We start from the raw sequence: 26,247 nt of genomic DNA on the forward strand, positions 1-26,247 counted from the left end.
CACTCGCGCTCCTTGCACACAGGAGCCGCTTGACAGTGCATGCTGAAGAAACGCCCGTTTCTGGGTCCGGCGGCGCACGACCTCGGACCATTACACAGGCCGGTAAACCGAGCGCGACGGGGGTGCTGCCGCGCCCGCGGTTTCCGCGGGACAGGCAAGGGGCCCCGGCCGGGGGCGGATCGCTGCCGGGAGGGACGCGCCGCCGCCCCACGCTTCCGTGCCCAGCTGCGCCCAGCTGCGCTCCTGCCTCCCGAGCGCCGCGGTTGGCTGCGGCTCGGAGGCCGCTGATTGGCCATCGCGGCCCCGGCGCGGTCCCCAATTGGCTGTGACGCGCGGCCGGGCGAGGCCCCCGCCGGCGCCTCCGCCGCGCCCGGCGCTGAGCGGTCATTGGGCGGCGTGATCTCGCCGCGGTTCCGCGGCCCTGCCGCTGCCGCCGCCGCTGCCGCCGCCGCCGCCGCCGCCGCCGCTGCTGCTAGCAGAGCGCACAGGGCGGGCCGGGCGAGTGGCCATGGCGGGTGCCGAGGACGGGCCGGGTCAGCAGCCGGAGCTCGACGAGGATGAGGCGGCGTATTGCCGGCGCTGGGGCGCGCAGCACGCCGGGGCCCGCGAACTGGCCGCGCTCTATTCTCCAGGTAAGACCTCCGGGCCCCAGCTCTGGGCCTGCAGTCACCAGCCCGGGCTGCGGACAGCGACCCCGGGCTCCCCAGATCGGAACCCCAGTCTCGGACCCTGATGTAGAACTCCAGTCTTGGCTCCTAAACTTGCACATAGTGTCCCCAAGTCCGAGACCCCACCCCAGGGCCCCTTCCAAGCTCCAGGCAGAGCTCCAGGCACGGGGCTTTCTAGATGCACAGACAATCCCTGTATCAAGGAACTGCCATATCAGCTCCCCGGGCCACATACAGAGCTCCCATCGGACCCCCAGATCCGGATCCTAGCCTCAAAGCATCCGCGGCTGCAAAGAGCGCCCCTAGACTTGGCGACCCCCATCCTAGGCAGCCCGTCTGCTGCCTGCACTGCCACTCCCTCTACCCGCCCTCCCCCCCGGCCTCTTATAAGTCACATCCCATCCCAGGTTCCTCAGATCCGGAATTCACACCCTAGGGCCCCATCTGTGCTCCAGCCAGGGCCTGGGCAGCAAACAGTGACCTCACCCACCAAATCTGGGCACGTCAGCCTCTCTGCTCTAGGAACCGCAACTTAGGGACTCCCCGCTACCTAGCGCCCCAGACGCCGCCCTTCCCCCAAGCCCTATTCTGGTTAGAGCCTCAGTGGCCACAGACCACCCCCTCCCCCAGCAGAGAGGAGCCTCCGCTCTCACTCTATTCCGGTATCCCGGTATCCCGGTATCCCGAGTGGTGAGGACACTGTAAGTCTTCTAGCTTAGGCTCCTCCCATCTGCAAGCCGCAAGTCCAGCCCTTGCCCCTTTCCCATTGCAAGTATCAGCCCCCTCCATTCTCCAAACCCTACGACAGTTTAGAGACCTTTGCCGCCTGTTCTGCCCTGGCTCCTTCCCTCTGTGCCTACCATTTATGCTCCAGCAAGCACCGGCTCCACCACCCTTCTCTGACTTCCAATAGAGCCCAAGGAATCTCACTGGGGGGGGCCGGGGGGTGGGGGGAGGTGGCCTGCCCCTAGGGGTTAAGGAAGTGCCATGGAGAACTCCAGAGTCAGGTGACTGGGAGCCGCAGGAGGCCCCTCCACCCTGATGTCGCCATCACACCAAGCTTTGTTTGTCAAACATTCTGACATCTTTTGCCAGGGGACAGCCACCATGCACAGCCCTTGCCTGGGGTGGGCATGGTTCCACTACCACCTTTGGCTTTCTACCGTGACTGGCTGGGGTTTGCATACCATCTCTGCCATTGCCGACTGTGTGACCTTTGGGCATTTGCTTTCTTGTTGAGTCCTAGGTCACCAGAGGCCCTTTATGGACTTGCAATTCCATGCTCTGGGTGTGGTTGTGTTTTTGTTTGTTTGTTTGTTTTAGTGACTTGGGTACCTGGCACATGATACTGTAGTTTCTTTAGCTTGTTCCCAAAGCACCTAGCCTATGGACCTAAAACCTCCTGCACTCCCTGGGACAGTCTGGGCTTGGCATCCTGACTGCTTTTTACTGTGTGACCCAGGCCAAGCCACTTTCCCTCTCTGAGCCTCAGTTTTCTCATCTCCAAAATGGACATAATAAAGTAAAGTTTACCTGTTCCTCAGGTAGTGTTTGGGGGAAGAGGAAATGAGATCGTCCACTTTGATGCAGTGCCTGGCATGCAGTAGGTGCTCCCTATTGCTCCCCCAATAGGCTGGGGTTTCCTGTGAGTCTTCAAGTAAGGGGTTGCACCTCTCTCGTCCTCAGACTCACCATCTGAGACTCAGGTTAAGGATTCAAAGGCCTCTTCCTTTGGTGTCCAGCTCTGCCCACCTGAGTAAACCCTACTCACTTTCAGCCAGATCATACTCAGGGATTCTAAGCTCCCCCAAGAGACTGATCCTTTCTCCATTCCCCTGATGACTGCATCTTTGTCTGGTTCTGATTTCCCCCAAATGCCCTTCACCCTCTGAAGAACAGCCATGCAGGGCTCTGAGAGTACAGACAAGCCTCCAGATGCCCCCAAATCTTCAGTAAAGGCCTTTTGTCCTCTTGACTCAGAGCTGGAAGGAGGCCAGGTGGTGAAGAGTGAGGAGTGGAGAAGCAGGAGACTGGTCAGACTGGTTTCTCCAAATTTCATAGATCTCCCTCCCTCTGTCTCTGTTCCTTTCCTGTGTGGCCTTGCAGAAGTACCTTTACCTTCTCTGGACCTGACTTATGAAATGAGGAACCAGGCTTGGGGCACCTGGGTGGCTCAGTGGGTTAAGCCTCTGCCTTCAGCTCAGGTCATGATCTCAGGGTCCTGAAATGGAGCCCCGCATCGGACTCTCTGCTCAGCCAGGAGCCTGCTTCCCCCTCTCTCTCTGCCTGCCTCTCTGCCCACTTGTTATATCTCTCTCTCTGTCAAATGAATAAATAAAATCTTAAAAAAAAAAAAAAAAAAAGAGAGACCAGGCTCAATATGTCTGGAGCATCTTTGTCCTGGTCTCCATTCTAGGCCCCGAGGGCAAAGCAGTGAATAAGACAGGAAAAATAGAACTGGCATTTTACTAAGCCCAGTAAATAAGGAGAAGAGATCCCTTGCCCAGTGGTGGCAAGCATTATGGAGCAATTATATAGCAGGAAAGGGGGAAGTGAAATGTTGTTGGGGGCAGTAACATTTTAGAGAGGGGCCAGTTAAGGCTTCACTGAATGAGTCATATTTGAACACAGACGTGAAGGGAGGGAGGCCTGAAGATATTTGAGGAGGGATTGGTCCAGACCAAGGCCCCAGCAAGTGCAAAGGCCCTGAGGTGGGAGCATGCCCAGAGTGTTTGTAGAACGCCAAGGAGTCCCATGGGCTGGGAAAAAATGAGCAAGGAGAGAGTAGGAGAAGCGTCTGGGTTCCAGGACTGAATTCTTGATATTCTTGGGGCCAGAGATGGACTGGCAACGTGACAGTTGGCAGCAATAATAAGGCAGTTAACATAATCGAGATTTCTTTAGCACTGTTTGTGCGGGACGTTTCCTTCATGTGATCTCGTTTCATCCTCACTACAACTGTCTCAGGTGTGCCCTCAGTGCTAACTGCATTTTTTAGGGGAGGAAACTGAGGCTTCCCCACCACCACCACCTTCTGTAGCCTCCTCATGGCCCAACCCCTACATGTGTTCCTCCTAATGCTTGTCCCATGTGGGATCAAGCCTGCCTCTGCCCCTCCCAGAGGGCAGGGTCAGCAAGGCCAGGACTGCTTGTGTTTGATTTGCCTGGCACTTCATGGGCCCCCTGTCCATCCTGAAGACGTTTCCTGAGGCTTAGCAAAGAGGAGAGCCTTCCCCACAGTCACACAGCCAGTCAGCGGCAGGGCTAGAACCAGAACACTGATGGAAGGAGGGGGGATGTTCTAGGTTCCGTGTTCTTAATCTTCACTGTGGAAGGGAGCCAGCCCAGGGTGGGTGTGCAGGAGAGGCCCAGTGTTCCAGGTCAGTGGAGCAGCATGTGTGCAGGGCCGGCGGGAGAGCGAGTGGGCCTGGTGTCTGTGGGGAACTGTGAGTAGTCTGATTGGGGCGGCACGGGGTGGCGGGACGGCCCTATCCTGTGGGCCCCAAGTGTCTGGCCAAGAAGTGGGGGCCTGGTCCTGTGAGTCCTGGGAGTCATGGAGGGTCCCCTAGCCCACTGCACTCCAGGCTCGGGGTTCAAGCAGCAGCCTGCCCTGTGCCAGGATTTGCGAAGGCCCTGGCAGGCTTGGCAGGCCTCGTGGGCAAGCCTGGGGGTAAGGCTTCGCACAGCTTCCCAGCAGGTACCCACTGAAACCTGGTTGTGTGTGTGTGCCACGTATCAGGGGCTCCGGGCTCCAGGGGTGGGCCCTCAGGGGTCACACCACCCTGGCTAACTACACACACCTCTGGCCCTGGGGCATACAGGATCTCTCAGCTTGGGGTCAGGGCAGAGATTCAGTCCCCCCAAATGGACCTGACTGAAGCCAGAGACCCAGGGCCCCTTCCCAAGCCAGGCCTGGTCCCTGCCACTCTGGGCTGAGTTTTCTCTCTCTCTCCCTCAGTCTCGTTCTTTTTCCATTTCTTTGTCTCTCCTCTCTGGCTACACTCTTTGTCTTTTTTCTCCTTGTCTCCCTGTAATCTCTCCACGTCTCTGTTTTTCCTCTCTTCCTGTCTCCCCGTTTCTTATTTCTCTGTGTCTCTGATTCCTGTTCTCTCGCATCTGTTGGCCTCTGTCTCTTCCTCTGACTCTCTCCGGTTCCTGCCTTTTCTCTACCTTCTGTCCCCCCATCTCCCCGACGCCAAGGGCCATCAGAAGCGCAGGTTATTCAGGGCTTGTCTGACTGAAATGAGGAGAGTCGGGCCTGATGCCAAGCCCTCGGCCGCTGAGGCCTGCCCCCAGGAAAGCAAAGATGGCCGAGGCCTGGCGCCTGGCCTCCCTGCTCCTCCCAGCCGTCCACAGCCACCACACGCAACAGGCCAACAGGCATTCACTGCCATAACTCGGAGCCCAGATCATGGACCCTGGCCAAGCCAGGGGCTGGCTCAGGAAAACAGGGCCCAGCACTCTGCTAGAGGTGGCCCAAGCACTTGTGTCCTAACCAAAGCCCTTCTCTCTCCCTGGACCTCAGTCTGCCCATCTATATAGTGATGCTGCTTATACCCCCTCGCAGGCCCTGCCAGGCTGGCTGTCCGTGCTGTGACTTTGGACCAGTCCTTTCACCTCTCAGGCCTCATTTCTCCCTCTGTAAGACAGGGCAGATGGTCCCCAGCCCAAAGGGTATGGCGAGGGCTGGCCGAGCTCATCCGAGCCACTGTCACGGGCATGGTGCTCAGTGAAGGCCACTTAGTGTTACAGATGTATTCTTTTTTTTTTTTTTTTTAATGTATTTATTTGCAGAGAACACAAGTAGGCAGTGAGGCAGGCAGAGAGAGAGAGAAGCAGGCTCCCCACTGAGCAGAGAGCCCAAAGCGGGGCTCGATCCCAGGACCCTGGGATCATGACCTGAGCCGAAGGCAGAGGCTTTAACCCACTGAGCCACCCAGGCACCCCACAGATGTATTCTGTATGGATCAAAGTAGAAGCCCTTAGGCTGGGGAGGCTCCGGATTCTAGAGGCCAGAGATGGATGGCATTTAGCTGGGGACTAATCAGATTTCAGGGACATTCTCCAAGACACAGGGAGAGAGCTGGGCGCTCTTTAGAACTAAGAGAGCTCCAAACATCCAGGCTAATGTGTGTCCCATTAACAAGCCCAGGATCCAAACCCAGCTCTTCATTTTTACCCGCTGAAAATGGAGATTTTTTACCCTCCGAAAATTTTTACCCGCTGAAAATTTTTACCCTCAGTTTCCTCACCTGGGAAGTGAGATTACATAGCTCATCCCTGGAAGCACTGAGACTTGAGGGAGTGACCTGGTCTCCGGGTGAAAAAGGCCCCCAAAGGAAGCCACCCAGTAGGAGGCCACAGGAAAGAGAAGAGACTGGGCCGAACCAGGAGCTCTTGCCCCCATTCGATGGGGGTGGCCAGCCCCTCCTGCTCAGGCCTGGGGTGCCCAGAACCTTGTGTTCTCAAGGGAAGCAGGAAATCAGAAATTGTAGCTGATTTTTTTTTTCTTAATGTAGCTTTTTTTTTTCTTTCTTTTAAGCCGAGAGCAGAATATGCTGGAGGGCACTGGTCTGCGGCATCTCTAACGTGGGCTGCCCCGGCACCCCGGCTGTGCTAGGCCTCGGTGTGTGTCGGCCATCGTTACTGGTACTCCATTGTGTTGCTGTCCCTGCAGTCCGGGGGGCGGGCAGGCAGGCTGGCGTGGATGAATGCCCTTTTCCTTACCCCTTCCACCTGCCCCCTGCGGGCTTCTGCTTCCGAGTCCCGGGCCTGGGCCACAAACAGGAACCAGAAAGGGGAAGGCCGTGCTGGGCCAGATTACAGTGACCCCAGGTAGGGGCCGCTGGAGCAACAGGGTCACGTGGCCCAAGGGAAATGGCCACTAAGAAGTGGGACGCGAGAGGTTCCAGGCTACTTCTGCTGCTGTGGGACTGCTGTCGGGTCCTCGCCCTCGCTGGGCCTCGGTGTCCTCATCTGAATGAGGGGGTGCCAAGGGGATGCCACCCTGGGCATGTTCCTTCTCCTCTCTGACCCTCAGTCTTTTCACAGGGTGAGGGGAGGGGAGGGCCGCTGTTCTGATTCTGGCCCGGGGCTCAGCCTGCTTTTGTATGGCCTGGCCAAGGCCCTTCTCTCTCTCTGAGCCTTTTTCCCTCTCAGGAGCAGTGGAATGCCTGATATTCTCTTCTAAGGTGCTTCGGTGAGGGGCACCCAGAGACAAAGCCTGGCAGTTGTCCTCTAAGATTCTGTTAGATATTTGTTCATTCCACTGGCATTTAGTGAGTATCCGCTCTGTGCCAGGGCCCTGGTGAGCAAGCCAGACATGGTCCTGGGCCTCCTGAGTTCACATTCGGGTCGGGGAAGGTGGATGTCATAGAGGCAGCCCTATGCCGGGAGAGTCCAAGAGTCAGGGGAAGCATCATGGATAGCCTCCTGGGGGTGGAGGCTGCAGGCCGAGGTCTGCAAGGGCGCATTGCCAAAGTCTCTCCAGGTCAGAAGGGAGTGAAGGGAATAGCAAGCATTAAGAGAGGACAGACACAGGAGGAACCCTCTCTCTCTGCCGTGTCCCCTTCAGTTGTTAATCACTCACAAGGACCTGCCCGGCCGTAGGGTCCTAGTCGATAGCTGACTAGCTGGACAGCCTTACGTTCCTTCCTTGGGACCACTCTGACCCTCTGATCTCTCACCTGCAAAATGGCATCACCTCAGCAGGTACCTGACACAGAGCAACTGCTTAGTAGATGTTAAACACTGATGATAAGAAAATTATTATCATTAAGGGTCTTCCATGCCCTTGGGACCAGCCGCCTGGGAAAACAATATCCCCAGGGGTCCTAGAGCACAGTCTGCACCGCCCACACAATGTTTTCCTTCCCTTTTTTTTTTTTTTTTAATTTTAATTTGCAATTACGGAAGATTTTTGATAGGGGAGTGCATTCACAAACACAAAATCCCAAGGGGAGTAAGCGAAAGCCAGTCTTGATGAGGTAGCTTTTTCTTTTCTTGCATAAATGGCTGCTGGTTAGCCCTTGGCTTTCTTGCATTCAACAGTATGTCCTGACATCCTCTGTGTCCACATATAGACAGCCGCCCAGGCATTTTTTGCTGGCTGCAAGGATGCCGCAGACCAAATTAATTTGGCTGATCCCCCGTGCTTTGGCCACTTGCAGTGTTGGGACCCCTGAAAAAACACCACAGATAGGGCTGCAGTGAGTGAACCACTTGTCTGAGCTCACATGCCTTTTAAAAATACGTGGCAGAGGGACGCCTGGGTGGCTCAGTGGGTTAAGCCTCTGCCTTCAGCTCAGGTCATGATCTCAGGGTCCTGGGATCAAGTCCCACATCGGGCTCTCTGCTAGGCAGGGAGCCTGCTTCCTCCTGCCTCTCTCTCTCTCTCTCTCTCTCTCTGCCTGCCTCTCTGCCTGCTTGTGATCTCTGTCTGTCAAATAAATAAAATCTTAAAAAATATGTGGCAGGAAATTTCAAGAGATTTCACACCCATGTCCTCATTTCTGGCTTCTCTTGGGAATTAGGAGCTCGGGCACTCTGGGCCCATACTCCCACCTGGCAGGAGGCTGCCCGTTAGTGACCCTCCTTCACAAAGGGCATGGGGGCCTCACTCCACGATCCCCGCGCAGCCCACCTTACTCCATGTCCCGTGCCTGGCCCCTCCTCTCTTGTGTCATGCTCCCAGAACCCCCTGCTCCCAGCAGGAGCCCTAGAAGTGATGACCAGGCCCATTTCTCCTAAACCCGTGACTTGTTAGACTCCTCCTTGGTGGACGTTGGGCAGGATCTGATCCTCTGAGGTTAAAAGGTGTCCGTGGCCTCCACCTCCAAGTAATTATGTACAAAAGGGGACAAGTGATGCCATGATGTCAGAAAAAGCTCAGCTCATTAAAGTCCCCTGGAGCGTGTCCACGGAGAGCCCACAAGGGCCAGGAGACAAGTTCTGGTCCCGTCCGCCAAAGAATTGGCCTGTGCAAGGCCTGCTTCGTGGGCCGGTGCCTTGGGCAGACTCTTCCACTTCTCTGGGCCTCTGTGACTTCGTCTGTGAAATCTTTTCTTCACAGCAGCACCTACGTTCAGCCTGTGCTTGGCGCATCAGGCTCTGTGACCGTGGCAGGAGCGCTCGTACAGGTCCGGCTCTGCCTGGCTTCGGTCCACAGCCCCGCGGCCTTTGCCACCCAGCCTGCACTCACCCCCGGCCTCCTGTGCCCGCAGGCAAGCGCTTCCAAGAGTGGTGCTGCGTGGTCCTGTGCTTCAGCCTCATCGCCCACAACTTGGTCCACCTGCTGCTGCTGGCCCGCTGGGAGCACACGCCTCTCGTCATGCTGGGTGTCGGTGAGTGCCCGGGGTCCCTCTCTCTGCCCGCCTCGGGTTCCTCAGGGGTTAGGGACCCACCTGCTGTGCGCATGCCCATGTGCACCAAGGACATGCCATGGGAACCCCACCTCTGTCTCGGTGACACCCCCATTCCTCCTCTGACTTGGGCCAAAGCCCTGGGCATCGGCCTCAGTTCCTCTCTTTGTCTTCCATTCCACATCGAGACCCTCAGCAAATGCCCTTGGCTCTCCTTCCTTCCTTCCTTCCTTCCTTTCTTTCTTTTAATGATTTTATTTATTTGAGAGCGAGAGAGTGAGAGCGAGCACAAGTGGGAAGCAGGAGGGGGGAAGCAGGCTCCCCACTGAGCAGGGAGCCCAGTGCAGGGCTTGATTCCAGGACCCCAAGATCACAACCTAAGCTGAAGGAAGACGCTTCACCGACTGAGCCACCCAGGCGCCCCTTGGCTCTATTTTCAAAATGTACCCGGAATCCAAACATTACCTTCCACCTCCACTCTCCCCGCTCTGGTCCAGCCACTGGCCTCTCCTTCCCAGACTTTTGTGAGAGCCTCTTCCCTGGTGTCCAGCCTTCCCCTTTGCCCCCACTGTTCATACTCACTGGTAGCCAGAAGGATCCCATTAGATCGTCGGTAAAGTCACGCTACACCCCCCGTTCTCTGTATACATAGAATAAAACACTGACTCCTCAGTACTGCCTGGCCCCAGTTCCTCCTCAGACACCATCTCCCTCTGCTCTTTTCTGGGGCATTCTGCTCCCTCCACACAGGCCGCCTCATTGTGTCTCCACCATGCACTTTTGGACATACTCATATCTCAGGGCCTTTGCACATGCTGTTCCTGTGCCTGGAACTCTCTTCCCACAGACACCTACCTGGTTCACTTCCTCATCCAGGACTCTACTCAGAGGTCACCTCCTCAGGGAAGCTCTCCCTGATTACCCTTCAAAAATAGAAGCCCTACCATACACCATCCCCTCAACATACTCCATTATACAGTGTATTTATTTGCTCAGTACCTGTCTCCCTCCACTCAAATCTCAGATCCCTGAGAGCGGACGTTCTTGTGTGTTCCCTGCTGCAGGCTCAGCCCCCAGCAGGAGGCCCGGCACACAGTAGGTACTCGATAAATACTTACTGAATCAGGGAACAAAGGAATGAGCAAGCCGCAACTTACAGAACCTGCCCATGTTTCCCACTGGTCAGGCCTCCCCTGTCCACAGCTGGGGAGTCAGATGCCACACTTGTCATTTTCCAGACCAGCAAACTGAGGCCCAGAGAAGGCCCAGCCGGCGTCACACCCCAAGCCAGAAGCACAACCTAGTTCTTCACTCACTGTCTCCACTCCCAGGTCCTGGGGGGACTCCTTTCCTTCCTGTCTGCGCACTGACCTCCCCTCTGCCCTCAAACTCAGGCTCTCCTCCCCTCCCCTGCCCCAGGCGCCCAGGCAGAGGGGGCAGCTGTGCCCTTGGTCCGTCCTCCTGGCCCTCCCCAAGTGTTCAGCTCCTGCAATCTCATTAAAAACACTCTGGCCGCCTAAGCCAATAGTGCTCAGGCTGGCTAACAGAGCCATCTGGGTGTGCGGTAGGGTGGGCCTGTGCTGGGGGCTGGGCCAGCTGGGGGAGAGGGAGTTAACCCATCAGGTGCCGGGGAGCCTGGGCCCCTCTCGGGAGCTACACATGTCCCCTTTGCCCCGGGGTGAGAGGGACCTCCCCTGCAGCCTGTCTGCCTCCAAGCACTGCATTCAGGGGCAGGAATGTGGCTGGCGTGAGCCCTGTTGCCTCATCTGGGGGTGGTTACGAGCAGGCCCTGGGTTCCAGCCCCAGCTCTCCTGTCCCATGGCTGTGGGGCTTTGGGCGGGTGTGCTTGCGTCTCTGGGCCTTGTTTTCAACATTTCTGTACTGGGGCTGCTCAGGGTTCCTGCCTCCTCAGGCCGCCGGAGGCCGAAGTGCAGCTGCGTGTAGCTGCCCAGGGACTGGTGACAGAGCAGAGGTGGGGAGGTGGCCCCTGACGCACCACTGTGCTGGGCAGTGGATATTTCCCAAGGGCCTACTGTGCACCGAGCCGCACACTGGGCGCTTTCAACTCAGTTCTCTGAGAGGCTGGGTGACTTGCCAGTTGGCCCTCCCCGGAGCAGCTGCTGGGGTCTGGGGTCATTTGCCCAGACATGCCTGGCTCTCAAGCCACAGCCTCTCCCAGCGGTGCCGTCCAGCCTGCGGTTAGCACCTGGAGGAGAACATGTCAGAGCCCTGGTGTGTGTCCCAGGCAGGTCACCACCTCCTTTCCCTGGTTGGGATCAGAGCTTCCAGTCCCTGGCTCAGGAGCTCTCTGGCTGTCCAGTCACCACAGGTGACACCAGTTCCCCCATCCCACACCTTTGCCTCTGGGTGATAAGAGCAGACAATCTCCTGATAGTGATGTTTGCACAGTCCCTAATCGACTTAAGTAGCCACCCTGATTTGTGTGTTAACACGCAGGAGGCCAGGCACCATGCCAGTCTGCAGAGCCTGCCTCTGGCCCAGCACTATCTCCCCAGAGGCTCCAGTGCCCCTGGCAGGCCCCGGAAACCAGGAGAGGCGGAAGCATGTAAAGGTGCCCAGTTAATAAACACAGACCGATGATGCAATGCTGGGAAGCAAAACAAAGATAAGAGAACAGGCAGGGAAGGCCTTTCTGGAAAAGTGGCATTTGCTAGGACACCTGAAGGAGGTGAGGGAAGAGATTAGACAGTATCTGGGGGAGGGGTCGCAGGGAACAGCAGGTGCAAAGGCCCAGAGGCTGGTGTGTGTCCAGGGAACCTACAGGAAGCCAATGTGGCTGAAGAAGGCTGATCGGAGGAAAAGTAGTTGGTGGCCGCTCAGAGAGGTGGGAGGAGGGGTGTGTAGACAGCAGGACTGTGATCTAGACTCGGAGTTTTGTTCTGTGGGCCACGAGGGGCCACTGATGAGCTGCAGGGAGGATGGATGGGGGCAGGAGGACTGGAGAAAGGCAAGCATGGTGGCCCAGACTGGGTAGGGCAGTGGAGGTGGTGAAAAACCATCAGATTTCCGGCAAGCTGTGCGAGGCAAGCAGCCAGAGTGCCCCGTCAGCTCGGTGGTGGAGGTGAGGAGGGCCTGTCCATGGCAATTCTCAGGCTTGGATGGAAGGGACGAGGTGGCCATTAACAAAGGTGGGAAGAGGCAGCTGGGGGGTGGGGGATGCTTGAGCTGCCTGCCTGAGAGCCTGGGCAAGGTGCCAAGCACAAAGTTGGAAATCTGAGTCTGGAGTCCAGGAAGGCGGCCAGGGATAGAAATCTGGGGGGTCCTCGCAGTAGAAGAGGTGTCTGAAGCTCAGATGCTGGCGGAGTGCCCCCAGGGGCTGGTACAGGCCGAGAAGAGGCCCAAGGCCCTGGTGCCTCCAGGCTGGCGGGGGAGGAAGAAGAGCCAGCCAAGGGGGTGGGCAGGATAACAGAAGGCAGGAGGAGAATGTGTCTCCAGAAGATTTGGGGGTCCACTAGGAGCGGCCGCAGAGCAAACCAGCAGGATCGAGCAGTGAGGGGACCACCAGATTTGGCCACATGGAGGCCATCAGTGACCTTGACAAGGACAGTATTGTTCTCAGCAGAGGCGTGAACAAATGAACGTCCCTGGGAGCCTTGAGTTGTTTGCTGAGCGTGGGCGCTAGAGAGCTGGCCCTTGAGGACTGAGTAGGAGTTTCTGGCGGACTAGTAGAGGGGAGGGCGTTCTAGGCAAGGGAACACAGTGAATGCAAAGACTGGTGTTGAAGTCTGAGGTTACCTGGCCTCAGGTCAGGTGAGGAGTCAAGCTGAAACCTGGGAAAAGGTGATGAAGGTGATGAAGCCGGGATTTGTGAAGCCGGGATTTGGCCCAGGCCCCTATGGAGGAGCCTGCCTTCAGCTGATGGCTTTTTTCTTTTTTTTTAAGATTTTATTTATTTGTCAGCGGGAGAGAGAGCGGGCAGGGGAGTGGCAGGCAGAGGGAGAAGCAGGCTCCCTGCTGAGCAAGGAGGCTGATGCAGGCTGGATCCCCGGACGTGGGGATCATGACCTGAGCCAAAGGCAGACACTTAACCAATTGAGCCACCTAGGTGTGACCACATCTGTCTTAGCTGCTCTCCCTGTCTCCATGCCAGGCCTTGAAATTGGAGGGGACTAACAAGGCATAGCTGGCCGACCTGTGGCCACATGAAGGCCCCACCTGGTGGGTCAGGGTAGCCTAGAATGAGTCCTGTACCCTATTCAGTGTCCTACACATGAGGTGCTGACCAGCCCCAAGCTGCCCCCAGAATGAGCCAGCTCCAGCTACTGCCTCCTACACTGGGACAAAGACGCCCTGTGTGTTTGCCTCAGCCACCCCTGCCCCCATCACAGCCTCTTCAGGCAGCAGGCCAGGAGTCCTGGAGTCACTGCTCTCAAAACAGCCTCTTGCACAGGCCCGGGGCTCACAGAGCCTCAGGATGGGGTGTGCTCCTCTCCAAAAATAATTCCTGACATCTGTCCAAAGCACACATCCCTCCCTGCTTGGGCCTGCAAAGGCCAGGTGCTGGTCATTTGACAGATGACAAGACTGAGGCCTGGGGAAGGGGGGTAACACCTAAGCTACTAACTAGGGCCACTCCTGGGAGCGTTAACCATCCCAGTGACTGACTTTACCGGCATCAGCCCAGTTCATCAACTGATCATGCTTAAGGAAATTAAGTGCTATTAACGTCCCCATTTCTCAGACCGGGATGTGAAGGCTCAGCATCATTGGGAACTGTCCTCACCATCGTCCCTGGCTACTCACCTGCAGCCCCAACTGCCCTTTCCCTCCGAGTCTGGAAAAGTCAGGATGGGTTGGGCCCCATCGCTGTGGACGTGAACTAAGATGATGCAGTTTTTCAAAAACAGTTTATTTACTAAAAGTTTTAGATTTACAGAAAATCAGCAGGGAGTACGTAGAGTTCCCACACAGCCCCTGCCCCCAGTTGCCCTTACTTATATTTTACATTAGTGTCTGTACATTTGTTATAGTTAAGATACCAATACGGATACATTTATTATGAATTAAAGTCCATTGTTTATTCCGATTTCCTTAGTTTCGACCCAATGTGGCCTTTTTCTGTTCCAGGATTCCATCTAGGATCCCACTCACATTTATTTCTCATGTTCCTTTGGGTTCCTCTTGGTTGTGACAGTTTCTCAGGCTTTCCTCGTTTTTGGTGACCTTGACAGTTTTGAGGAGCCCTGGTATCTCATAGGATGTCCCTCTATGGGAATGAGAGAGCGCGCATACACGCAGTGGGGAGGAGCAGAGGGAGAGGGAGAATCAGAGAGCCCGATGCGGGGCTCGATCCCAGGACCCTGAGATCATGACCTGAGCCGAAGGCAGACGCTTATTGACCCACTGAGCCACCCGGGCACCCCCATTTTTAACATCTTTGACGTGGGGCCTGGCACACAGGGAGAGTTCTGTAAGTGTTAGCCACTATCATAAATATTGTTTTTCTCTTATTTTCATTATTATCATTCTTGTCATATGTAAGGATTAAATGCTTACGACGATTAAGGAGATAAGATGTGTAACCGGCTTAGGACTAACCTTGGTCCAGTTTAGAGATTAAGAGAGATAAAACATTTAAGGTGCTGGCACAGGGCCTGGCACCTGTAAGTACTCCATAAATGTTGAGTGAGAACAAATACGTAGCTGGCATCTTGGCCCCCGAGGCAGTGCAGGCACGTGTCTGCCCACAGGCTTGCGTGTGAACGTTCACAGCCTCGACTCCTAGCAGATGAACCTGGAAACCACCCAGACGTCCAGCAGCTAAAAATGCCCCATGGCGCATCCCGACTACGGAATACGGCCCAGCAGGAAAAAAGGATGTGCCGTGACAGATAAAGCAGGGCGATGTGACCCAGCACCTGCCTGGGAAGGTGGCTTTAGCCAGGGGTCTGGGGTGATGTTTGCCCCGAGCCGAGGAGGACTAGCCCCCCTCCCCCCGCTGGGGATCTTCAGGGAGAGATGGAGTATGACATAGGGGAGCAGCAAGGGCAGAAGCCCTTGGCTTGGGGCCACCTGGGTGGCTCAGTGGGTGAAGCGACTGCCTTTTAGCTCAGGCCATGATCCCGGAGCCCTAGAATCAAGCCATGAGTCCTGCTCTGTGCTCAGCAGGGAGTTTGCTTCTCCTTCTCCTCCTGCCTCCTCCTCCCCCCGCCACCACTTGTCCTCTCTCTGCTCACTCTCAAATAAATGAATGAAATTAAAAAATAAAGATTTTATTTATTTGAGAGAGAGAGAGAGAGGACAAGTGGGGGGGGTGGGAGAGACAGAGGAAGAGGGGGAGGCAGACTCCCCGCCGAGCAAGGAGCAGGACCCTCGGATCATGACCTGAGCTGAAGGCAGTCACTTAACTGCCTGAGCTACCCAGGCAGCCCTAAATAAAGTCTTTTTTTTTTTTTAAGATTTTATTTATTTATTTGACAGAGAGAGACAGCAAGAGAGGGAACACAAGCACGGGGAGTGGGAGAGGGAGAGGGAGAGGGAGAAACAGGCTTCCTGCTGAGCAGGGAGCCCGATGCAGGGCTCAATCCCAGGATTCTGGGATCATGACCTGAGCCAAAGGCAGACACTTAACAATTGAACCACCCAGGCGCCCCTAGACCTAAATAAAATTTTAAAGGAAAAAAAAAAAAAAAAGAAGCCCTTGGCTTTAGTCTCCCCAGCCTTCCCCGCTCCCCTAGCCCAGGTGTCACCGAGGAGCAGGACTGCCCAGCCTAGACGGCACCTAGGGGTTTTTCTGCAGCCTCCACAGTGTCCCAAGGCCCTGGTCCCCTGTCACCAAGGAGGTAAGGACCCCAGAAGAACTCAGAGAACCCCTAAAAGGTTCCTGGTGTGTCTCAGAAGATTTCACAGGAAGAACCAGCCTGGGGAGGAAGAGGGGAAGGGTTTGTACTGCCACTCAAAACTGCATTCGTGGCCTGCATGGTTCACAGCTTGCCCCCACCCCCTCCTATTGCCCTGCTCCAGGGGACAGTGAGCTCAGTGTCTGCTGAGTCCCTGGCTCTAGAGCTTAGCACACAGTAGGTCCTCACCAAATGGTGCTTGATAGACAAAATGATTGAAGAATGATTGATCTGCTTGCTGTGTGCCAACCACTGTAGTTAGTGGTTTGCGCTGATTCATTCCAGGAATGCTTACCGAACCCCCTACTAAGGGCCAGGAACTGGGACGAAGCCATGGACAATTAAAGTCTAAAACCCCTGCCTTTGTGGAGTTGACATTCTTGAGCGAGGGAGACCATGAGCAAACAGAGGATAGGTGCTTGGAGAGAAAGAAAGGAGACAGGAGATGCTGGGAGCTGGGGGTGGTGATAATTTTAGATCAGGTGTCTCCAGCAGATGTTTGACAAAGCCCTGGAGGAAGTGAAGGGGTGTGCCACGCCACACCTGGGGAAGGAACATTCCCAGCAGAGGGAACAGCAAATGCAAAGAGAGAGAGATGCAGAGGCATGTGATGGTGTGCAGGGGGAGAGGGAATAAGCCAGGAGGGCTGAGATGGCAGTGGGCAGGGAGAGTAATGGGGGACGGCACTGGGGTGCTCCCTTGTACAGGCAGTGGGCCAACCTGCCTCAGTTTCCCCCCGTGTGCAGGGGAAGTAGATTTGGACCTCAAGGCAGGTTAAGAGCCCCGCTGTGCCACTTGCCATCTTTGTGGCCTCTGCCTAGTCCCTTCTGTTCTCCAGGCCTCCTGTTTCCGCCTCTGTAAGGAGAGCGTGAGGATGGTACCAACTTGGAACAGACTGTGGGGACCCACTGAGATCAAGCATGCAAAGAGCTTGTGTCTGGTACCAAAAGTGCTCAATAAATGACAGCTGCTTTTTTTGTGTGATGACCATTCCCATCCACCTAGAGGAAACTAGGACACAGAGAGGTTCAGTATCATGCCCAACGTCACACAGCTAGTGAGAGACAGCTAGGATTTAAGTCCAGATCTGACAGCTCTTAACCTCTGTATTATACTGAGCCCTCAAGTGAGTGAACGGTGTTGGTGTCTTTGAGGGAACCCCAGTCCAGTCCCAAACACATTGAGAACAAAGTCAAGGAAAAGGCTGCCAGAGACCAAATCGTGACATTTATTGTGATAAAAGCCAGGTTGGGGAGGAAGGCGTGGCTCCCGTCTACACGTGAGGTGTTTGCCGACAGCAGACCCCAGAAGGATACTTCCGTCTAGTCACTGGCAGCACTGGAACAGAGCAGGCTTCCCTCTAGTGCCTGGGGGCCAGAGAGAAGCGTGCAGTCAGCTCCTAACAGGCCAAAGTTGAGTTGATCTGCTCATACCCAGTTTATGTCCTCCAGACTCACCTAGCAAATGAGTCCCCACATATCCCCTGGGCAGAGCAAGTAAACTTGGTGTAACACTCTAAGGCTCCATTCAGAAGGGAAAAAGCAACCCAAGTAGAGAAGGGACATCACCCCCCCCATTACAAATGAGTGAGTGAGCAAGCAGGCGAGTGAACAAGGGGCTCCCTACTGTGGGGTGGAGGGCAGGTCTCTCCCTTGGGGTCCCCCACCCCTACCTCACCCTCCTCTTGTCCACAGTTGCAGGAGCTCTCATTGCTGACTTCTTGTCTGGCCTGGTGCACTGGGGAGCTGACACTTGGGGCTCTGTGGAGCTGCCCATTGTGGGGAAGGTATGTACTGTTGACCCAGCCCTGCCACCTAGCAGGGGGTTGGGCTGTCTGACCTTGGGTGAGAGCCCCTCCGTCTCGGAGCCTCCCATTTCCCTGTATGAAAGACACCGTCATTCCAGTCTGACCCCATGCCCCTCCTCTGGGACGAGAACAGACTAGAAAACCCCCTGGGATTTTCTGGAAGCAAAAGCATGAAGCCTAGGATAGTCAGAAAGCTTTGAACCCCCTGAATTTGGGGGCCACGTCTTGTTCTCCTTTGCCAGCCCTGGTGTCCCTAACTGTTCATTTAATTGAACTTAACCTTCTGTCAGGTTCCTTTGGTTGTGACAAAGTCCAGTACAAGCTGGCTTAACCAAAGGTCGTGATTCATGTAACTGAACAGTAGAGTGGAACCAAGGTAAAGCGTTGCTGGGTCCAGTAGGACAGACCCAGCCGTCCAGTCATACCATGTTCTCATGATTCTTTCTCTCTCCACGGCTCCCTCCGCTTTACTCTCTGTTGGCTTCATTGTCACCTAGGCTTTTCCTTCATCCTACCAGCTTGGCCCTGTCGGTGGAAGGAGAACTCTCCTTTCCCACAGTTAGAGCCAAAGTCCCATGGCTCCCTCCCACTGGCCCAGCGGAGGTCACATGCCCATCCCTGTCCTGCACTGTGGCGGAGAAATGCTCTGATTGGCCAGGCCAGGATCTCGTGCTCACTTTTAACTAGGGGGTTAGTTAGTTGGTTGGTTGGTCAGCCCTATCGGAACAGCATGTACCAATACAAGAGGAAGATGGGGAGACGGTTACCAGGAGGGGTGTGGCCGTGGGGAGAAAAAGAGGGAGGCCTGCCTGCCACTGTGAGAGGCGTCCTCAACTGTATCAGAGTGGGGAAGAAGGGTGGAAATCGTCTGCGACTCCCCTCCCACCCCTGAGGGGGAGACTGAGGCCCTCAGGAGGCAGTACCATCCTGAGGTCCCCGCCAAGTCAATTAGGACTGTCTTCTGCCAAAGCTGTTGAGGCCTGGACCCTTCAGGCCGGGTGGGCTCCGCGTCGGCAGCATGGTGGAATGTTCTGGCATCCCAAAGGCCAGGAGGCGAGCCTGAGTCTGGTTGCACAGGAGGTGGTGGAGAGGGGCTGGCCGCCACAGGCCAACTGGTCCCATCTGTCCCGTCTCTGGCCCCCACCCCCACCCCAGGCTTTCATTCGACCCTTCCGAGAGCATCACATCGACCCCACAGCCATCACCCGACACGACTTCATCGAGACAAACGGCGACAACTGCCTGGTGACCCTGCTGCCCCTGCTGAACATGGCCTACAAGTTCCGCACCCAGGGCCCCGGTGAGTGCACCAGCCGGCGGAGGGACCAGAGTCCCTTTGCAACCTTAGAAAACACTTTTAGTTACCGTCCTGTAAAATTGGAGTATATAAAAATCTGTGTTCCCAGCTTCTCTTGGACAATCTGCTCTGGCCATCCTGGGTCCTTGTTCCCATTTGGCTTCATGGGGCAGGAGCCGTGGCCGCCATCTTTAGAGGGTCCCCATGACCCCCTGCTGCCCAACCCCTGGCCCACCTTGCTCCAGGGCGTGGCCTGCCAGGCCCTGAGGGCCGCTGGCTTGGCTGCCCTGGCATAGTAAAGAGAATACAGGCTGTGAACTCAGGAAGTTCTGAGTTCTGATCTCTCCCCGCCTGTTTGGGGGAAGAAAGAAAGTCATTTTCACCTCAGTGAGCGGCAGTTACCTGTCAGGTGGGCCGGGGGGGGGGTTGGTAAGTACTTTACCTGTGCCAGGTCTTATTCTAACAACTTGACCCCTTGTGGATCCTTGGAGCAGCCCCTCCCTCTGTGGGTAGATGTGAGGAGTTTCTGTGGTACAGTGGCCGCTGCAGTGCCCGCCGGTATCCTCTTACACAAGCAGGCGCCCATCCCCCAGTTGCCATGAGTGGTGGCTGCTCCCAGCTGTCCCTTCTGAGAACTGCCAGAGCAGGTTCCACCTCTCCCCTTGGGATAAGTCTAAAGCCTAAGCCTATGGGGCGCCTGGGTGGCTCAGTGGGTTAAAGCCTCTGCCTTCGGCTCAGGTCATGATTCCGGGGTCCTGGAATCGAGCCCCGCATCGGGCTCTCTGCTCAGTGGGGAGCCTGCTTCCCCTCCTCTCTCTCTGTCTGCCTCTCTGCCTACTTGTGATCTCTCCCTCTGTCAAATAAAATAAAAATCTTTAAAAAATAAAAATAAATAAAGCCTAAGCCTAAAGTGACAGGAAAAACCTACAGACGACCAGCCCTCTCACCTTGGGTGGGACCAACTCTACGAAGCCATTAACCCTCCAGAGCTGCTACCCAGGATCAGGCGGAGACAAGACTCCCCTAACCCCATCACTGCTTAGCTCTCCCACTGCTTCCCTTACCCCCTCAGATGTTTTTCTGAACAGAGGACGCCTCTCCCATTCCTCCTCATATAAATTCTGAGCACGTGAACCCTTGTCTCAGGCTCTGCTTCTAGGGAACCTGGACAAAGACTTACTCCCATCTTACTGATGACAAGGTTGAGACTCAAAGAGGCAGAGGCACTGACCCAACCTCATATAGCCAAGAAATGTCAGAGCACGGACTGAAGCCGGCTCTGCCTGACTCCAGAGCCCACATCTGTAATTTTTTCATCCACTGACTCCATTATCTGCCCACTGAACAGAAGAGAAGACTGAGGCCCAGAGGGGAGTCTGAACTTGCCTGAGATCATTGGCAGGGGCAGGGGGACAGGGAGAGGCCAGGGAGCTGCCCCAGGGCAAGCGGTGAGGGCCAGGCTGGTGGTGGTCCCGCCCTGTGACCACCCTGTGGCCCTGTGTGCACCCCCTTCTCCCCGCCCTACAGAAGCCCTGGAGCCGCAGTACCCCTGGGAGTGCTTCGTCTTCTGCCTGATCATCTTCGGCACCTTCACCAACCAAATCCACAAGTGGTCCCACACGTACTTTGGGCTGCCACGCTGGGTCACCCTCCTGCAGGACTGGCACATCATCCTGCCACGCAAACACCACCGCATCCACCACGTCTCCCCCCATGAGACCTACTTCTGCATCACCACAGGTGCGGCTGCGGGGTGACCTGGAATAGGCCATCCCCACCCCACCCCCGCTGTGGCTCCATCCTCGGGGTCACTAGGGCAGAGGTCACAGGAAGAGGTGAGGTGCTGGAATCCTTGTCCAGCAGGAACTTGCTCTTACAACACCACAGACCTACTATGTTCCGAGCAGTCCAGGTGCAGAGGACACGGCAGTGCAAGGGAGCCAACCTTCCCCACTCCCCCCTCCCACCTCGTGGGCTGGGATTCCAGCCAGCCAGCCGGCAAATACTTGCTGAGCACCCACCGTGTGCCCCACACTGTCCTGGGCTTAGAACACGGCACTAAACAGACACGGGCACAAATCCCTGCCTTGGTGGCGTTCCCGTTCTCGTAGGGGACATGCCAGACCGTACGTAAGTAGTACATTTAACCATGCCAACTGCTCTGGAGCAGAACAAAGCAAAGGGTAGGAGAAGGAAATGGGGGCCTTCACCCTTGAGAGAAGGCGGTGAGGGCCTCCCTGAGAAGGTGACATTTGAGCTGGGGGACAAAACAGTGCAGATCTGAAGGAAGAGCGCACCAAGCCACAGGGAGCAGCAGGTGCAAAGTGCCTAAAGGAAGAATGCACATGCCTGTTGGTTTGAGGAACGGCAAGGTGGTTCGTGTGGCTGGAGTGAAGGGCATCGGGGGCAGAGGAGAGGGGAGATGACTGAGTCTAGATAAGAGAAATGCCCCCCCCACGGGGGGCAGAGCAAGGTGAAGGGCAGAGAGTCATGGAGTGAGGAAGCAGAAGTAGCTATTCGTAGAAGGAGGTGAGGAATCCAAAAACAAGTGTGAGAGGGACCTGGCAGCCAAGTCAGGACAGACCAGTTCAGACAAAGGGAATAGCAAGTGCAAAGGCCCTGAGGCAGGAGCATGCCTGGTGTGGCTGAGGAACAGTCGGGAGACCCACATGCCGTTGGTTGTTCACGGACTAGTACCAAAGGTAAACGGAGCCGGTTTGCCAGGGCCAGCCGGCATCCAACTTAGGTGTGGCAGAGCTGCTCTCGGCATCCAACAGCAAGTCAGGCCGGCATTGGCTCTTACGAGTCTCACAGACCTCACTGGGTGTCCTTTTTCTCCCCCACAGGATGGGGCCCACAGCCCCCTCCTTATGTGCCACCTTCCCCCGCTGGGCTGTGAATGGCACTGTGGCAGGCGCCAGGTGCTTGTTCCGTCAGAGGGCCCGGATCAGGCACAGCTCCTGGTTTGCACAGGGAGCAGGGGGCGTTGCCTTTCTGGAGGCAGAGTGGAGAACCACAAGAAATATTTTTTTGCATGTCTGAAAGTCATGTTCTTTAAGGGCAGGGGGAGGGGTTAGAATTTAGGCTGTTGAGGAGATCAGGTCACTGCTCAGCCAGGCCTAGGATCCCTCCTGGTTTGGCCACCCACTCGGGAGACTCCACTCCAAGCCAGTCTTCACATCTGGAAAATGGGATGAATAGTACCTACCTCATGATTGGGGGCGGCGGGGGTGCTGTAATAGAAAGGGGGATTGTAAGCAGTATTTCTGGAGCATCTACTCTGCGCCAGTGGGATCCCCAGTGCGAAAACCTGGGGGTTCTGCCGTGTGGAGCAGGACATTCTAGTTGGGAGTTGCAGAGAAAAACCAACACAACATGGGAAGGTGGTGAATTAGAAGGTGGAGAACGGTTATAGGTTATCATAAAAGCTATAACAAAACAAAAGAGGGTGATGTGTCAAAGAAGGCTTCCTGGAAGAGGTGGCAGGTGAGCCCAGTGATAAGAAACGCTGCCACTGTGCCTGGCACATACTAAGCACAGGGTAAGAAAGTGAATGAGTGAGAGGACAGTGGCATGTCTGAGCAGCCCCGAAGCCCATTAGTGGGAGGTCCCCATCCCCAGACTCCTTGGTCAGCCCTTGTCCCCCGCCCTATACAGACTTACTCCTCAGTGTTCCTGCCCCAAGCAAAGCCAGCCCTTTCCTTCCCTCTCCTTGACTGCTGCTCTCCCATTCAACCCCCTGGTGCCCTCTTTCCACTGCAGGTTGGCTCAACTACCCTCTGGAAAAGATGGGCTTCTGGCGACGCCTGGAGGACCTCATCCAGGGCCTGACTGGCGAGAAGCCTCGGGCAGACGACATGAAATGGGCCCAGAAGATCAAATAGCTCCTCCAAGCCTGCCACCTTATTGCCAACCTTCCCCAGCCCCCTAAACCGAAGCCATCTGCCAAATTCCAGCCTCCTCGTGCTGACCCCTCCAGATGGAGAGGACGCCTCCTGGGCTGGGCCCGGGCACCCCCCAGCCCACCCCTTGTGACACAGAATACTTGAGCCACTGATTTTTCATTTCCTTTTTTTTTTTTTTTTTTTTCATTTTCTTTCCTGGGCCCCTCCCCAGCCACCTGAGCTGCTCTGTCTCCAAGCCTGACTCTGCAGAAAAAGGAGCTCCACCCTGCCAGCCATTCCTTGGGTAGAGAGGAAGCTCACCCACTCCCTCCTCCAGGCCCCCCGTCTCACTGGGCAGCCCTTCATCGTGGCTGGCACTGGGGCCATGGAACTGTCTTCTCTGTCTTGTTTGCCCCAGCGGTCTAGGAGCTGCCCCAGGCACCACCTTCAGCCTGGCCTGTCCACCCAAGGATGGCCCAAGTGCAGCAAGCGTCTGAGGGTAGCCAGCCAGAAGAGGCAGGAATCCGCTGCCCAAGCCTGGGCCTCCTCCCCCTGTCCCCTCCCCAGCTGCCCATGGGATTCCAGCCAGAGCTGATATTTCTAATCAGAGGATGTGTTCACAGAGCGCAGCCCCTGCAAAGGGTCCTGGTCTTTGGGAAGGGAATACAGAGTCCCCTCTGGCTAGGGGGATGTCCGAGAAGGAAGTAAGGGGCTTTTTTGTTTTGGTTTGTTTGTTTTTTTTTTTAAAGGTGCTTGCTTGTTTAATGTAAATAATAGAAAGCCTTAATATCTTTTCTGTAACACGGAGTAATATTTTAATGTCATGTTTTGGATGTACATAATATATTTATAACAAAGCAGCAAGAGTCTACTTATCCTCGGCTGCCTCGTGTTTCCTGGTTGGCTGGTGGGGAAGGGGGGTGGTTAAGGATCCTAGAAGGTAAGGCCCCACCCCTATCCCATTCCTAGCTCCCCGCTTCCCATCTTGGGCTCAGAATGGGAGCTTCGTCACCTGAGACAGTGAATCAATGTTGCCATCTGCTCCACTTTTGGAGGGGACCCACAGCTGGATGAGGAATGTTCTTCCTGCAGGAGATCATGAGGGTAGAGTGATGAAGGCAGATCCCTATTAGTGAATTCCTTCAGCAGATGTTCTTGGCATGTGCTGGGCTCTGACCTGGACACTGGGGCACACAGCAGTCAACAGACAGACCAGGACTTAACCCTGGTGGAGTTCACCTCCCGAGGAGACAATAAACATAAATAAATGCACATGTACATTCAGATGGTGATTTGTGAAGAAAATAAAAAATAATGTATCATATTGGAAAAGCAGGGTGGGGTAGCTTTGGCAGGGTGGTCAAGGAGGGTCTCTCCAAGGAGGGACATTTAACCTGAAACCTGTGGGAGAAGATGGAGCCAGCTGGGGGAAGAGGCTGGCAGACTGGATGGCAAGTGCAAAGGCCCTGAGGCAAGAACAAGTTTGAGGTTTTTAAAAGACAGTGGGCCGGACTAGAGTGAATACTCGGAAAGTGGAAGATATGGTTGGAAAATTAGGGACTTATTACATGGAGCCTCAAGGCTGAGGAAATTGGGAGACACTAGACATTTTAGACAAATGAGTATCTTGTTCATTTATCCACTGAAAAGACGTTATAAGCCACCTCCCATGTGCTAGGCACTGAGATTCAGTAGTGAACATAAAGACATTACAATCAGTATCTAGTCTGGGCTAGTTTTTGCAATACTAGCCAAAAAAGCGGGGGGGGGGGACAGAGATGATAAAATACTCTTTAGAGTGATCATAAAGCTTTTTTAAAAATGTGACCCATAACTTAATTTTCCTTAAAGTTTGCCCACCGCTAGACTTAATTTGCTACTGTCCGAGGGGATCACAAAAGGGGAATCAGAGTTCAATCATATGTAACAGAAAATAAGTAAAAATAGCTAAAGAAATTTGATTAACTCCTATAACTGAAAAGCTGAGAGGAGGTGGTTGTGTCTTAAGGTTTGGCAAGACCCGGGGGTCATTTGTGAGAATAGGGTGGGCACTGCAGACAAATGCGCATGAGGGCTGGGCAGGGGAAAATATTATCCACTGAACGCTTACCACATGCCAGACTCCACGGCGCTCCGTGCATTGAACCTGAGAGGTGAACTCCATTTGCACAGGTGGACACTGAGACACTGGGGTCACCGGACAGGCCAAGGTCACACAGCTGATAGGTGGCAGGGCTGGGACCAGAGCCTTAATTTGCCCTGAAGCCCTTCTACTTTACCACCGGCCTGTAGCCCCAGCGGAGGGATGGAGGTGAGGCGGCAGGTGGCGAGTGAGAAATGTGTCCCCGGCGAGAAAATAGCTACACGGCAGGATGGGAAAGAGCAGCTGACACTGAGGACTGGGTGCCCTGGGGACCTGCGGCCCAGAGAGCAGCTGCTGCTCACATCAGCTGATTAAAGAGGAACCAGAAATCCAGATTTTTTTTTTAAAAGGCTGGCTCCATTTTTTAAACAGATGGTAGGCAAAATAAAACAGGTGTACGGGCCGACTTCTGCCATCAGCTTCCCAGCCGGTGCGGGGAGGGCCGGCTTTTCGGTGGATTTGTGCTGCTATCTGGTGGTGGAGTGGGGCAGGTAGCAAGCAGTGCAGGGCAAACATGTATTTCTAGCTGGGCTGGGAATGTCATGCAACTCCCCTCTGTGCTGGCTTCTTGCTAGTGGGGGTCTGGGCAGGGCTCCTATCTCCAACTTTAACTCCACCCCCTTGATAAACCTAAAAATCTCTACCCTCTAAACTTTTTTTTAAAGATTTTATTTGAGAGAAAGGGTGAGCAGGTGGAGGGGCAGAGGGAGAGAGAATCTCAAGCAGATTCTGCACTGAGCGCGGAGCCCAACAATGGGGCTCGATCTCATGACTCTGAAATCATGACCTGAGCCAAAAAAAAAAAAAAAAAGAGTTGGACGCTAAACCGACTGAGCCACCCAGGCGCCCCAAATATTTTTTAATAGGTAATGCCTGCATAAGGTAAAGAGTAAGAATCAGTACAGAAGGATCTAGAGCAGTGGTCGGCTAATAGCTCCAGGGACCCAGAGCTGCTCCACCTGTCATTCTATGGCCCCATAAGCATTTTTTTTAAGTGGTTGGAGGGGAAAGGGGGTTAAAAAAAAAAAAAAAAAAGAGTATCCCCTAACACATAGTTTAAAAATTTCAGTGTGTGGTCAAGTTTTCCCGGAATATAGCTACACCCATTCATTTGCATATTATCTAATACAGAGGCAAAGTTGAGAGACAAATGGCTGTCAAAGCCTAAAATACTATCTGGCCCTTTACAAATCATCATCATCATCATCATCATCATCATCTAGAGTGA

The 26,247-nt window shown here is 55.0% G+C and overlaps 1 protein-coding gene across 2 annotated transcripts; it reads left to right on the forward strand.

Annotated features, from left to right (window-relative positions):
* Nucleotides 1-449: 449 nt before the first annotated feature.
* Nucleotides 450-23,215, forward strand: LOC116880142 (transmembrane protein 189). Of its 2 annotated transcripts, none has more exons than XM_032878987.1 (6): nucleotides 450-632; nucleotides 8,891-9,010; nucleotides 17,583-17,674; nucleotides 18,851-18,995; nucleotides 20,520-20,732; nucleotides 22,755-23,215. In XM_032878987.1, the coding sequence occupies exons 1-6, from the start codon at nucleotides 509-511 to the stop codon at nucleotides 22,874-22,876; spliced, it is 816 nt and encodes a 271-aa protein (XP_032734878.1). In that variant the 5' UTR covers nucleotides 450-508; the 3' UTR covers nucleotides 22,877-23,215. The 2 variants fall into 2 exon arrangements, with proteins under 2 accessions (XP_032734878.1, XP_032734879.1); XM_032878988.1 differs by lacking the exon at nucleotides 450-632 and adding an exon at nucleotides 4,024-4,114.
* Nucleotides 23,216-26,247: the final 3,032 nt, after the last annotated feature.

Source organism: Lontra canadensis, unplaced genomic scaffold (assembly GCF_010015895.1).
Source record: "Lontra canadensis isolate GAN:19392208 unplaced genomic scaffold, GSC_riverotter_1.0 scaffold65, whole genome shotgun sequence".
NCBI classification, from domain to species: Eukaryota; Metazoa; Chordata; class Mammalia; order Carnivora; family Mustelidae; genus Lontra; species Lontra canadensis.